This window comes from Chelonia mydas, chromosome 1, assembly GCF_015237465.2.
Source record: "Chelonia mydas isolate rCheMyd1 chromosome 1, rCheMyd1.pri.v2, whole genome shotgun sequence".
NCBI lineage: Eukaryota > Metazoa > Chordata > Testudines > Cheloniidae > Chelonia > Chelonia mydas.
Window position 1 is genome coordinate 249,850,249 of NC_057849.1, and position 16,004 is coordinate 249,866,252.

General features: G+C 40.0%; 1 protein-coding gene across 2 annotated transcripts in view; it reads right to left on the reverse strand.

The window, feature by feature from the left end:
- Positions 1 to 282: 282 nt before the first annotated feature.
- The window catches only part of SLC41A2 (solute carrier family 41 member 2), a 93,314-nt gene continuing 77,592 nt past the window's right edge, over positions 283 to 16,004 (reverse strand). For both annotated transcript variants that reach the window (XM_043542080.1, XM_037879914.2), the window contains exon 11: positions 283 to 3,801. In XM_043542080.1, coding sequence (XP_043398015.1) covers positions 3,616 to 3,801 — 186 coding nt within the window. In that variant the 3' untranslated portion in view covers positions 283 to 3,615. The remainder of the gene's footprint in view (positions 3,802 to 16,004) is intronic.

Here is a 16,004-nt window from a genome sequence, read left to right on the forward strand (position 1 = left end):
CAGATCTCCAACTTTTCCTCCCTCTCAGCACAAACATCTCTTAACCCTTCACTCTCCCCTCCCTTTCCCCAACGACCTCATTTTTCCTCACCCATCTGTCCCCCCTTACTATCTCACCCTATACCCTTCATGCTCCCTCCAAATCCCCCACTCCCTCTTCCCCCAATGCCCTCATTCTCTCCTCCTCCATCTGTCTTCCCTTCCAAGCCCATTCCCTTTTTCTTTCTTGAAAACAGTGCAGGGGGTCCCACCGTTTATTCCCCCAGCCTTTTCTTCTTCTGCAAATACCTGCCTTTTTTTTTTTTTTTTACTACAGCAAGGGCTTTGTTGCTCCTTGGCACTACCTCACCTCTCTGGACCTTGCACTCACTGCCTCCACAAGATACTCATTTTGCTCTATCAACCCAATATCCTCCCCTTCACCCCCTCATAGAATATCAGGGTTGGAAGGGACCTCAGGAGGTCATCTAGTCCAACCCCCTGCTCAAAGCAGGGCCAATCCCCAACTAAATCAAAGAGAAGGTACTGTCGCTCCCTTGCCACTGGAGAATGCGGGCATTGATCCCGCTGCCTCTCGCATGCACTCTACCACTTGAGCTAATTCCCCTGTCAGTGTACCTAGTCTTCCTCTGTCTCTCTCAGTTCCGCTTCAGATCCCCTAGTTTCCCTCTTCATTGCCTTCATGCTTGAGTTCCTCCACCATCTTTGCTTCCACAGCTCCCCTCCCGCCAAGTCCATTCACTGCTTCTGACCTACACACCCTACCTCATCACCCAACCCCCTCCACTTGAGAGCCAGCTGCAATGCTTACACTGCTGTTTTTAGCACAGGGCTGTCTCCCCAGACTGGTATGTATACATACCTTCTCTGTGTCTCCCTAGACTGTGTACTCTTCAGGGAAGGGATCATTCCTTCTTGTTTGTCTGCAAAACTCTTAGTACATCATGGGTGCTACCATCAGCAAATAATAAATACTACAATACAAACATACATTATATAAGTACTGTTCACTCAGGTATCTCAATGCAGTGAAGAAACTATTTTTTATTGTTTAAAGAGCTTTGCAGTTCATTTGTTAGGATTTTAAAATCCAGTAATTTCTCCAATAAAAAAGTTTGCCATGACAATGTAGTTCAACAAGGTAGTTCCACCAGAATTAAATTCTGTAATTATTTCTCGGTCTATAGCACAGAATAAAAATAGCATTTTAAAGAAGTCAAACAAAAAGTGAATTATAACCATCCCATTTTTAAACAATTTATAATATTTCTCACAATATACATGACAATAAACTAATTTAAATAACATTAATACAAACTATCAAAAGTCAGGGAACTTAAAGTGATATTCATCTTTACCACACAAGTAGAAGACATAACAGGTTTATGATCCTTTCCAATCTGTCAACTAGGTAGTCATAATTTTAAGAAAAAAGATCAAGTAAAAATTTTCAAATGAGGGTGCCTAAAGTTAGGCATCGAAATCCATGTCTAGGCACCCAAGGACCTGGCTTTATTTTTAGATGTGCAAACACCCTGTTTTTCCACAGAGATGAGGATGCTCAGCAGCTCTTTGCAAGTCAGGCCAACTTTTTAAGTGTCTAATGCCCCAATTCTGAAAAAACTTATGCACAAATGTAACTTCATGAATTTGAGTAGTCCCATTAAATCCAGAGAGACTGCTCATATGCATAAAATCACATACATAAATGGTTGCAGGATAAGGAAACACACTGACTTGGGAGTCTATCTGTGGATTTAGGTGTCTAATTTTAGGTCTCCAAATTTGAAATTTTTGGTTATAGTATTTACACAATTAACAGAATGATTCATGTAATTATGTATTTAGGATGTCCACCAGGATTTTTAAATTTTAGATACATTTGCTGTGCATGAATTGTAGCCAATTTTCAAAATATCATCTGTACAATTTAATATATTTTTTCAAATTACTAATTAGACTAATCACTTGCCAAACTTCATGGTTCAAGCTTTGAGTTAAACAAATATAAGAAAGCATTCAGCCAGTAATTTCTTTCTCTATAGGCCATATTCTGCCACAGCTTTTAAACAGAAATCCTTATTAACAACAATGGTGATTTCTGCTTAAAAGTAGATGGTACACTCTGGCCCTATATTTTTAAAAGTTTACATAAACTTTCAAATAGTTCAAATACATTTTAAAAGTCTAAGAAGCAACATAATCTTATACACCCCAAATTTTGATCAGGGTAAATATTTACAACTGAAACACCTGAAAACCGATGATTGTAATGGAAACAATGACACAACCTTAAAGTACATAATAAATGTCAATGCTGTGACGGTACTTTTAATATTAATACTAGAAGCCTCTCCAGTTGGCAACAAAAAGTACATTTTTCAACAGAAAACTAGCTTCATTCTAGCTTATCCTCATTAATATAGATCAGTGCAGCATCATGCTAAATGTGTTTGCTTACACCAGTGATTCTCAAACTGTGGGTTGGGACCCCAAGGTGGTCATGACCCTGTTTTTATGGGGTCGCCAAGGCTGGCATTAGACTTGCTGGGGCTCGGGGCCAAAGCCTGAGCCCCACCGGCCAGGGCCAAAGCCCAAGTCCCACAACCTGGGGTCAAAGCCCAAGCCTGACGGCTTCAGCCCTGGGTGGCGGGGCTCAGGTTACAGGCCCCCACGCCTGGGGCAGAAGCCTTTGGGCTTCAGTTTTGGCCTCAGCAGGTTTTGGAATTGGCCCCCACACCCAGGGCAGCTCAGGTGGGCTCAGGCTTCAGTCCCCCCTCCTGGAGCTGTGTAGTAATTTTTGTTGTCAAAAGGGGGTCATGGTGAAATGAAGTTTGAGAAGCCCTGGCTTACACCATTGATTTAGATAGGCACCAAGGGCAAAAGAAGTAGGTTGCTTCTCTTGCTACCCTGTGGTAGGGCTCAATTGTGCAAATACTTCTCGAAGAGCTTAACAGTATACGCAAATAGTTCATCTGATGTGCGTAAAGTTAAGCATGTGTCAAAATGTTTGAAGGATTAGGGCTCAAATCATTAAAATAATTATTATTATTGATATTCAGCTTGTGGCAACTGGAGAAATCCTAAAAATGGCAAAGACACATCATCAATTAAATAGTTGTGTCTGTGAGAAGGAAACTATTTTGACTCAATGAACCCTTTTTGCATTGTGATTTGAAATACATACCCAATTTGTGAGGGCAAAAAAGTTAAGACAAGCCACTGATATGTTTTCATCTCCCTTCTTCACTGTTCATTTATTGTCATTAAAGACAGCTCTGGTTTATATTATATCCCGTGATTTTCCTTTTTTAAATGCTCCATTTTTTCCCTAATACAAAACACCTGTCAAACAATCAGCCTATACTACATTGTATCTGGTCAGATGTTTTCAACTGACAACAGTCCTCACTTTCAGGGTAAAAATCAGATAAAATCCTTCCTGTTCCACCTTTCATTTAAAAAAAAATTAAGGTAATTTAATATCAGTGCCACCTTAATTACCCATACTAAATTGAACAATTGTTTTGAAATCCTTCGACTGGAATGGTAAGCAGTTGTCTCCTATTTTTCTTCTGAATCTACTGGGAACAATTAATATGTCCATCTGAATGATTAGTCTCCAACATCCCCATCTCTATCACCAATGAGCCATAGGAAGTGAAAACTCATAGCTAATAAGGCAGTTCCAAGCAGATCTCCCAATGCAGTAAGGTAAGGGATAGAAAAACTGTCAGGATCTTTTCCTTTTTTCCAGAAGTGGTGCACCATCCAGTCAGCAATCCATAACAAAGTAAACACCTGTGGCAGAACATTAAACAAAAAATAATCCAAAATCAGTGGGAGTGGAATTAGAGCACTTTTGAAAATCCCACCCTAAACATTAACACTGATCTATTTCCCTGCTGATTATTTTAGCAGAAACATTAAGCTAACAGGCCTGATTTCTAAGATGTGCTGAGCATCTGGGATGCCCACTGAACTTCAGCAGGAGGTGGTGGATGCTCAGCAACTCTGGAAGTCATACTGTGTGTGTATTGGTGGGTGTAATAGTAGACACTGGGTGAACTGGAGCAGTTAGTGCCTTGCTAGTGTGGGGAATGAAGAATTCAAACACTTCTCCCCAAAAGCGCAAGATCACTTTCACCCTTGCCTAAAAGGTGGAATATCAGAATGGTAGGACTGGAAGGGGCCTTGAGAGGTCATCTAGTCCAGTCCCCTGTGCTCAGAAGTATTATCTAGACCAGTGTTTCCCAAACTTGGGATGCTGCTTGTTCAGGGAAAGCCCCTGGCGGGCCAGGCCGGTTTGTTTACCTGCTGCGTCCAGCGGTTCGGCCGATTGCAGCTCCCACAGGCCGCGGTTTGCCGCTGCAGGCCAATGGGGGCTGGAGGAAACGGCGCAGGCTGAGGGACGTACTGGCCGCCGCTTCCCGCAGTCCCCATTGGCCTGGAGTGGCAAACCGCGGCCAGTGGGAGCCGTGATCGGCCGAACCTGCAGACGCGGCAGGTAAACAAACAGGCCCAGCCCGCCAGGGGCTTTCCCTGCACAAGCGGCGTCCCAAGTTTGGGAAACACTGATCTAGACCATCCCTGACAGGTGTTTGTCTAACCTGCTCTTAAAAATCTCCAATGATGGAGATTCCACAGCCTCCCTAGGCAATTTATTCCAGTGCTTAACTACCCTGACAGGAAGTTTTTCCTTATGTCCAACCTAAATCATCCTTGCTGCAATTTAAGACCATTGCTTCTTGTCCTATCCTCAGAGGTTAACAAGAACAAATTACCTCCCTCCTCCTTGAAACAACCTTTTATGTATTTGAAAACTGTTATGTCCCCTCTCAGTCTTCTCTTCTCCAGACTAAACAAACCCAATTTTTTTCCATCTTCCCTCATAGGTCATGTTTTCTAGACCTTTAATCATTTTTTGTTGCTCATCTCTGGACTTTCTCCAATTTGTCCACATCTTTCCTGAAATGAGCCCAGAACTGGACACAATACTCCAGCTGAGGCCTAATCAGCACTAATCAGAGCGGAAGAATTACTTTCCATGTATTGCTTACAATACCCTTGCTAAGACATCCCAGAATGATGTTTGCTTTTTTTTGCAACAGTGTTACACTGTTAACTCATATTTAGCTTGTGATCCACTATGACCCCAGATCCCTTTCCATAGTACTACTTCCTAGGCATCATTTCCCATTTTGTACGTGTGCAACTGATTGTTCCTTCCTAAATGGAGTACTTTGCATTTGACCTTATTGAATTTCAGCCCATTTACTTCAGACCATTTCTCCAGTTTGTCCAGATCATTATGAATTTTAATCCTATCTTCCAAAGCACTTACAACTCCCCCTAGCTTGGTATCCTCTGCCAACTTTATAAGTGTACTCTCTATGCCATTATCTAAATCATTGATGAAGATATTGAACAGAACCAGCCCCAGAACTGATCCCTGTGGGACCCCACTTGATATGTCCTTCAGAAGGAAAGATAAGATACATCCTCTCCCCAGTACGTAAAATCTCAACTACCTCCTAGTTTCCAATAACCAAAGCTGTCTCCCTGGTATCCACACCACTAGTGCTCCTTCCCAATACTTTATCCTACAGTGCAATTATATTTTCAAAACAAAAATATAAGAAACAATGAAATGTTGAGGGTTAATTAATATCAAAATAACCAAACGTCACAAGACATAACTTGATTGAAATTGGGAGAGTAAGTGAGGAGATTGGCTTTAGGGGAGCAGTACTGAATAAACCCAAGTTTAGTGTGATGCACAGGAGCACTTGTTAGATCAAAAATAATTTCACCCAGACAGCAGGAGCCAATGTAAATGGCCTAGAAACCATGAAGTATCCATTTCAAACCAGGCCCAATTCCCATGGGCATTATGAGATCTGCACTTTTACACCAGGTCTGAATTTGCTTCAAAGTGCTGTGTTAAAGACTTTATTCCCAGCTGTGACTGTCTCAGCACCTAAGATATCTGAATTTAATGCTGAAGGTACATGTGACGAGTAATCCAGTACTAGTAGGGATTCATTTTTGAATATTCCACAGCTGTATAAGAATTTCTGGCTCACTTCAATCATATGGCATAGCATGAGTGAGGGGAAAAGCATACTAATTGAGTCTCCATCTCTTCTTGTCTCTTTGGATGGGACTGCCTAGGCTGAAATAAATGTTCATACACCCCAATGTCTTTTTAGCTAATCAGATATTCAGGAATTAAGATTTATAACATGAGGTCTGAATTAAGGACAGTTCTTACCTTACTAACATACAAAAGAAGATTTACTATATACATTAAAGAAAATATATGTAATAGAAAAATGGTAAAAGTTAAAAATTAAGATCCGAATTAATTCTTTAAATTAGAACATTTAAAACTAAATGCATACATTATCTTTCCAAATGCTATCAGTTGCTAGAACATTTTCAGTGCTCATAAGATTTTTTTAAAATGATCTCTAGATTAAAGCCAAGTTTAGAAAAAAACCATGTTAAATATACTAAAATGATTAAATACATTATAAAACTTCCTCTCAACACTTCGTTTTTTAAAAATTAAAAAATTCATGCTTTACACTACAAAAGCATATTTTAAATCTAAACTTGTGGATTTTAAAAAAAATTACCAAACACTGTCCCTGTTTTCTCTTTATGAAATATGCATAACTTATTTCAATAAACACATCTTCTCAATAGGCAACTCTGTAGTTTAAGCTAATTATGCATGTGCTAGGTGCGCTTACTGGAATCCAAACAAATATATTTAAAAGCAGATGTTTTCTTTGGAAGATTATGTCAGATTCTTTCAGTCAGCTCCTTCTTCCAACACAGACAAAAAAGGTCTGTATATAGAGATACTGTACATAAACATTCCCTTACAGGCCCTACATAGCAGACTCCATAACTTAAAAAGACAATAGTTATACAATTTTATCAATCTAATGATGTGGGAACTCTTTTTAAGAACAATATTATTACTTACTCTGAAAAGAGACACATGATTAATTAGAAATACTGTACACAGTAAAATTTAAAGTGTAGTGTAGAATGTGACTTTTTTAAAATTAAAGACTTAAAACTCCAAATTGTCCCTATATATTTCCATTTCTAAAATATCTGGCTGATGTAGGTTTGGGAGAAAAGTAGTCCTTGAATTCTACAAGACTTAAAGGGAGGATAAATTGACCAACGTATTTCAGAAATGTCAAAGAAGTAACTGAGTAGCTGCATACATAAAAGGACTGACCTCAGAACTGAGAGACTCTACAGTCATTGATCAGGGAAAAGATAAGATGATACTTGGAAAGAAGCAGACTGGTTAAAGAATGAAATATTGATTTTAAAAGGAAGGTCAGGCTGAATTAATCTGATTAATTTCTTGATGTGACTGACAAAAGAAACTGACAGAAGTGAAACAGAAGACATAATCAACTGGACTTAAAGAAGGCTTTTGTATTTAGTGTCACAAAAAGTAGTATGAAGAAAAGGAGGACTTGTGGCACCTTGGAGACTAACAAATTTATTTGAACATAAGCTTTCGTGAGCTACAGCTAGACTAAAGGTGCCACAAGTTCTCCTTTTCTTTTTGTGGATACAGATTAACACGGCTGCTACTCTGAAACCCGTCATTATAAAAAGTAGTATGTAAAGTTAGCAAGTATGATGGTGTTGGTAAAACTCGATTTGATAAAAACATATTGGCAGCTGAGGACATAGAACAGTGGGAAATAGTATAATGGAGGTGGCAAAAAAAGACTGTTGAGAAGACAAATCTTGTTCAGCCTACACACTGTACTAACGATGGAAAGGCGGGATCATGAAGTAAATAATACATAAGTGTATATAACATAAAACTGGAAGAGACAGTCATTAATCAGAGAGGAAATGAGGGCTTCTTGAGAATGAAGTTTGTGACAGCCATCTATGATTCATATTAAAACTATATGCCTGTATTTTCAAAACTATGTGCCTAATGTTTGATGTTCAATATCGCACGACTCTGCAGGGCTAGAAATGGGAGCATTATACCACAGAAAAAGAAAGATTCCTTTCTTTTTTAATGGGACTCAGAATTTGCTTCTCATCTTTGTAGGCCTAGGGATAAACTTTCAATTGCTGATTTTAAGTATAAAAAAGCTAAATTTTGGTCATTTTTAGATATCTTTATTACCTCTGTGCCTTCTACAGTGGGACTCATGGTTATTAAGGCACCTGGCTTCACAAGCAGAAAAAAACAAAAAATATTTCCAATAAAAACCGACATTTAAAAAACCTCTTAAACATTACTAAAATAGATTTCCTGTTTTATGCAGTGTAGAAAGAATACATTATGGTATGTCAGAGGTGGGCAAACTACGGCCCACAGGCCACATCTGGCCTGTGGGACTGTCCTGCCCGGCCCTTGAGCACCTGGCCAGGGAGGCTAGCCCCCCGGCCCCTCCCCTGCTGTCCGCCCTCCCCACAGCTATGCCACCATGCAGGCAGTGCTCTGGGTGGCGGGGCTGCAAGCTCCTGCCGAGCAGAGCAGCAGCATGTCTAGCTCCAGCCGGGTGGCGCGGATGCCAGACATGCTGCTCTGAGCAGCATGGTAAGGGGGCCGGGGGGTTGGATAAGGGGCGGGGGCTCCCGGGGGGCAGTCAGGGGACAGGGAGCAGTTGGATGGGGCGCAGGTTCTGCGGGGTTGGGGAGGGGGGGGTTGGATAGGTGTGTGGTCCCGGGGGGCCTGTCAGGGGGCAGCGGTGTGAATAGGGGTCGGGGACAGGGAACAAGGGGCAAGGGGGGTTGGATAGGCATGGGGTCCCGGGGGGGGGGGCCTGTCAGGGGACAGGGGTGTGGATAGCGGTCGGGGGACTGGGAGCACGGGGTTGGATAGGGGGTGGGGTTCCGGGGGGCAGTTAAGGGGGGGGGTCCCAGGAGGGGGCGGTCAGGGGACAAGGAGCAAGGGAGTTGGATGGGTTGGGGGTTTTGAGGGAGGCAGTCAGGGGGCAGGAAGTGGGAGGGGGCGGATAGGGGATGGGGACCAGGCTGTTTGGGGAAGCACAGCCTTCCCTACCCGGCCCTCCATACAGTTTTGCAACCCCAATGTGGCCCTCAGGCCAAAAAGTTTGCCCACCCCTGTGGTATGTTGTGGTATACTATAACGGTTTTATTGGTACAATATATTAATTTAGGATTTCCTGCATGACTGATTTATGGTTTCACCATTATGATGCATGCCAAATACATGATGATAAAACCCAGATTAATTCATGCCGATAGAAGTTTTATAACCACACAATATTATAACCACATCCATTATCTTTTTATTTATATGTAAATAAGAGGTTTTAAATCTCTTTCATGAAGCTATATGTAGCTTGTGTAATCAGAATGCCAACACTGAACTATAGGAATGGGTAAAATTTAGCTACATAGTTCTAATGTTCTATCATTTCAATAGCCAGGTCACTTCAACATTCAGCCATAGGTTTGGGTCTGGAGCCAATACTACTCAGTGGTGTTACCAGTGCTGAAGATTCTTTGATGGGGAAGGTGTATTGGCAGCATTTCTTGTGGCTTGCTTCTAGGATTAAATTCACTGCTGTTATGCCTCATGCTTTTACCCTTGTTTCAATGTGATAACGTATTATGAAATACAGTTTTATTTTCCCATTACTAATTCATTTAGCTATCACTAGGAAACAGGATAGAGGTTGTTTACAGGTGTATATTTTTCATGGGAGAAGCACTGGATAATATGTTCATTTCTAGCATGCTGTATGAATTCTGAGAGAAAGGTAGAATTAAGGTCGTATGCGTCATATTGGATAAAATGTAGTAATTATCCCAAACCAACTATTATAAACCAGAAACTTCAGAGTTAAGTTTACAGTTAAGAAATCCAAACATGTTAATATAAGAAATGCACAATTAAGGCACCAAAACAACCACAACTCTGACCTGTAAGTGATGTCATGCAATAACCACAGGATTATGATTAAAGCATTTTAGTTGTCTGTGGTCCAGGATGAGATTTAAATGATTTTTAATTACACATTAGGTTTCTCAGATTTTTCCCCCTCATGGCATCCCTATGGGGCCTTGTCTGAATAGTAACTGTAAAGTACCTATAATGGTCTCATCCTGTAAGCCTCCATACATGGAGTTCCCATTGACTGCAATGAAAATTCTGCATTCAAATTACTTGCAAAGTAGGCCCTGAATACTCAGAGAATATAGTTGCTGGTTGCAGATACCTCATTTTCCCAGAAAGGTAGACTGTTCCATTACATTTTAAAACAAAACAAAAACCAGTCTTCTCTGGTGGCCACATGTCAACAGTCCTGGTTCTTTCCATGTCATAACCAGAGGAATCAAACCACTGCCTCCACCAAATATGGAAAGAATTTCTATCACCTCTGGCTCTCCAAAAGAATACTATCCCCTTTCTTCTCTAAGAAGGACCTTGCCACTGTCAGCCATGCCATAGTTACTTCCATGTTGGAAAAGTGCACTTCACACTGCTTGGGGGTGAATGTGGACACCAAACGCACAAGCTACAATGCATTCATCATTCAACAACCTGCCTCTTAAGCAACAGACACCAGCATGGATATATTCCACTTGCTCCTTGTTTACTTCTGGACCAAATTCAAAGTGGTAAACAAACTGATACATTACACACTTAGGCTAGGTCTACACACAGAAGTTGCATCAACCTAATTTTGTTAAACTGGTGTGACTCTGTGTATGTATAATCATATCTGTTTAAAACTGGTTATAATATCAGTTTAACCTGCACCTGTAAATTTACAGGCATAAGCTAAACGAAGATAAATGTTGGAAAAATCTCTAAGTGGCATTGACAGCATAACCAGCATTATGTGCCCCTCCCTCCCCCCAATCCCAGCACAGAAAATATGTCGGGAGCAAGGCCAAGAAAAAGGAGGCATTCCTTAAGACTACTTTGTGCTTTGATGATTTCTGGGTTTGCTAGGATCAGGCCTTAAAATTCTTAAAATGTATCTAAGCAACATGCATAATTACATGATATTTATGTAAAGTGCTTATCACCATGGTATCTGAGTACCTAGATGAGTATGGTATAAAAACCTTGATAGACAAAAACTAAGGCCTGGTCTAAACACAAAGTTGCACTGGTTTAACTAAAGGTATGTTTCAATTTAGTTAAACCAGTGCAACTTTGTGTGTGGACACCTTTATATCAATATAAACCTGGAATCCACAACTGGCTTTCCAGCTTCTTTGTGCTGTTGGAGTGGCACAAAGCTGGCAGAAGCAGGGCCAGGATTGGGCATTTATTTTAACATTTTCTTGAATCATGAGAACTTCTGGTATCAGTACATGCTGTAGATTTTGGAAGTCATCTTTGGATAATATAAAAAGCAGTCTTTAAAATTCAGCAATATTCTCCTTCCATATAGACCTATTATCCTTATTCAGACAAAAACTGCATTGAACTTCACGAGGTATTTTTCCCCCTCTGTGTAAGTAGTACAGAATAGGGCCATTAGTATACATTTCCAAATGATAAAAATAAGGTTCTTTATGGCCTCAGGCTATTGTAGAACCCAAGACACCTTTTCATTGTAAAGAAAGGAGTCATCAAAACACCACAGAATTCTCCAGTTTGCAGTCAAAAAGAAAACTACTGTGGAATGTTCAAAATATGTCACTCCACAAGAATACTGTTCTGATTTTTACTGATACGAGTAATTGTATTTTATCACGGCAAATTTAGTGGGTGATGGCTTCTAGAGTTTCCTATTACTTGTTTATTTCCAGAGTCCATAACACAGCTGCACGCTGAGATTTGGTTGGTAGGTGTGAAAATTCCTCAGAGGGCTCTTTATTGGCTCAGCAGGAACCTGAAGCACAGAGGCAGCCTTTGAATGTTCAAAGCAGCTTGCTGTAAGACTGATGGTTTCATTACTCCAGTTTTGCCTTCATTTTATTGCTGGATGACAAGGCTGAAAATGAACCTTATTCTTTATGCCTAGCTGCAAATAGTTAAAGCACGCTGTGCCTCAAAAGAAAAAAAAAAAAAAAAGACGACGACCATATGGCTATTCCACGGGCATATGGAGGAATTTAAATTTGACCGCTTTTGGAGGGGCACGTTAAACAAACACATACACATTAAACCAGGGGTTGGCAACCTTCGGCACGCAGCCCATCAAGGTAATCCACTGGTGGGCCACAACACATTTTGTTTACGTTGACCATCCGCAGACATGGCCCCCGCAGCTACCAGTGGCCGTGGTTCGCTGTTCCTGGCCAATGGGAGCTGCGGGAAGCAGCGGCCAGCACATCCCAGCGGCCTGCACCACTTCCCACAGCTCCCATTGGCCAGGAACAGCAAACTGCAGCCACTGGGAGCTGGGAGGAGCAATGCCTGCGGACGGTCAACGTAAACAAAATATCTCACGGCTCGCCAGTGGATTACTCTGATGGGCTGTGACCCCTGCATTAAACCATATCAATATACGCACATACATTATATGTATAGAAATAAACAGCAGTGCACTCACCATTTCAACGAAAATCCATGCGCCATGGAGCCCTCTGAATAAATGTATCCACAAGTACTTGGCTGTGGTGGGGTCACAGAGCTCCTCTGGCCCTGGGGCCACGGAGGGGAGAAGGAGAGAGCTCCTCCAGCCAGGGCCAGAGGAGCTCACTCTCTCTCTCCACCGCGGCCCTGGGGCTGGAGGAGTTCTGTGCCAAATACTGGGGGAGGGGGAGCCCTGTGTCCCTGCTTGCCCCCCTTTTGCATGTCCCTGAGCTATTCAATCATATATGCATTGTTGGTCCGTAGCCAGACTGTATCTTCATGAAGAAAGTATCAAAAGCTTGGCTTTGTATAGTTTTCAGAAAACAAATATGTTCCCCCTCAACAATACAATACAATACACACCAAACCCAAGCCATGTTTAAATCAGTCTGCTGTCATGTTTGATTTTCAGCAATATACAATTGTTTGCCCAGACAATGTATGTAGTATTATTTGTGTTTTTCATAAAATGAAGTAATGTATAGGTTTCAGTAGGTATTTGTACATAGTGTAGACATAATTATAGTACTTATTTTGCATTACCTCAGAATGGTGCCATACATAAGTATGTGCCAGACTTTATATTATAAAACTATTTCTGAGGTTTTACACTCAATCTGAAAAAAGTATCCCTGCATGAAAATTGGTATACATTTTCTCAGATGTAATGTAAATAAAATGATTGAAATATTGACCCTATTGATGTTAGCAGAAGTTTTGCCATTGAGTTCAACAGAGCCAAGATTTCAAGCAATAGATCCAAATCATTTATTTAGTTTAAAAGACATGGTACATTTATAGTTAGAGGAACAAAAAAAAGTTGTTTGCTGGGTTTTTTCATCTTTTGAAAATCAAAACAGCTTTGTTTATAAAATGATCATTAGTCCATAATACTGACTAGTTCACACTATTTTCAAAATCAAACCCAGTATTTACAGAAGTCAATGATTATGTTTAAAAAGTGATTGTAAATTCAGTGACTTTCTACAAGTTTTCTGTTACTACACACACATAGCATACTATTGATTAGTAATAACTAAATCTATATTAATGCTAATTTATATTTATGTAAACTAGGGCTGTTGATTAATCACAGTTAACTCACGCGATTAACTAAAAAAAAAATTAATCATGATTAATCGCAGGTTTAATGGCACTGTTAAACAATAGAATACCAATTGAAATTTATTAAATATTTTGGATGTTTTTCTACATTTTCAAATATATTTTAGTCTGTGTTGTAATTGAAATCAAAGAGTTTATTACTTTTGATTACAAATATTTGCACTGTTAAAATGATAAAAGAAATTGTATTTTTCAACTGACCTCATACAAGTACTGTAGAGCAATCTTTGTCATGAAAGTCCAACTTACAAATGTAGATTTTTTTTGTTGCATAACTGCACTCAAAAACAAAACAAAGTAAAACTTCAGAGCCTATAAGTCCACTCAGTCCTACTTGTTCAGCCACTCACCAAGACAAACAAGTTTGTTTACATTTACAGGAGATAATGCTGCCTGCTTCTTAATTATAATGTCGCCAGAAAGTGAGAACAGGTATTTGCATGGTACTTTTGTAGCTGGCACTGAAAGGTATTTATTTGCCAGATATGCTAAACATTCATATGCCCCTTCATGCTTTGGCCATCATTACAGAGGACATGCTTCCACGCTGATGACGCTCATAATTAAATTTGTGACTGAACTCCTTGGGGGAGCATTTTATGTCCCCTGCTCTATTTTACTCGCATTCTGCCATATATTTCTTGTTATAGCAGTCTCGGATGATGACCCAGCACATGTTGTTCATTTTAAGAACACTTTCACTGCAGATTTGACAAAACGCAAAAAAGGTACCAATATGAGATTTCTAATGATAGCTACAGCACTGGACCCAAGGTTTAAGAATCTGAAGTGCCTTCCAAAATCTGAGAGGGACGAGGGGTGGCGCATGTTTTCAGAAGTCTTAAAAAAAGCAACACTCCGATGCGGAAACTACAGCAACCGAACCATCAAAAAAGAAAATCAACCTTCTGCTGGTGGCATCTGACTCAGATAACGAAAATGAACATGTGTTGGTCTGCACTGCTTTGGATTGTTATTGAGCAGAAACCATCATCAGCATGGACGCATGTTCCCTGGAATGGTGGTTGAAGCATGAAGGGACATATGAATCTTTAGCACATCTGGCATGTAATATCTTGTGACGCCAGCTACAGCAGTGCCATGAGAACACTTGTGACACTGTAAACAAGAAGCGGGCAGCATTATTTCTTGCAAATACAAACAAGTTTGTTTAACCTGAGCAACTGGCTGAACAAGAAGTAGGACTGAGTGGACTTGCAGGCTCTAAAATTTTACATTGTTTTATTTCTGAATGTAGTTTTTTGTATGTAATTCTACATTTGCAAGTTCAATTGCCATGATAAAGAGATTGCATACAGTACTTGTATTAGTTAAACTGAAAAATACTATTTATTTTGTTTTTTACAGTGCAAATACTTGTAATCAAAAATAAATAAAAAGTGAGCATTACACACTTTGTATTCTGTGTTGTAACTGAAATCAATATATTTGAAAAATGTAGAAAACGTCCAAAAATAAATGGTGTTCTCTTATTGTTTAACAGTGCGATTAATCGTGATTAATTTTTGTAATGTAAACGTATCATAATGACTCCATTCCCATAAATCTTTTAAACTATATTACACAGAGAAGGCATAGAACATCTGGGAGTGAGCAAGTAGCAGAGACATATGAAGTGGACTGAATAACGTAGCAGTGGAAAAGAGTATAAAGGTATTAGAAATAAGAAAGGAACGGATGAAGACAAAATTAACAGAGGATCAGGATAGGGAAAGAAAACACCCCATGGAAGTGCTCCAAAGACCACTGAATTTAACAGAAGCCACTGATTCTGTGGGCTTTGAATCACACCAGGGAGGGGCGATAAACAGGAAGAGAGACATCACAATGGTGATGAAGAAGAATAAAGACAATTTGATGAGGTATTGTTGGGGGGCTACTCGGTGGAAGATACAGGGGTGTTGCTGTAGAGAGATTAGTTACATTAAACCGGCGTTTCCCGTCACGATCAAAGCTCTGTTCTCCTTTATAATCATCTTGAAAATGTCAAGAGGTTTTTAGAGCTAGAAAAGTCATCCATTTTCATTTATTAAGCAGAATTTTAGTATACCAAAGGGACTATAAATAGATCCAATATGTGGCGATGATCACCATAAGAGAAAGAAAGTGCAAATATTCTACAACAGATTTTTGCCCTAAACGAATATAATGAATAAAGCAATAGGATATCAAACCTGCTCAGTTTAGACTGCCCATAACTGATTATCGCCCTTGGGTATTATTGCGTTCTGGCTATCGATATTCATTTGTTACCTCAGATTTAAAAAAATCACTTTTAGCCTGTTAAAAT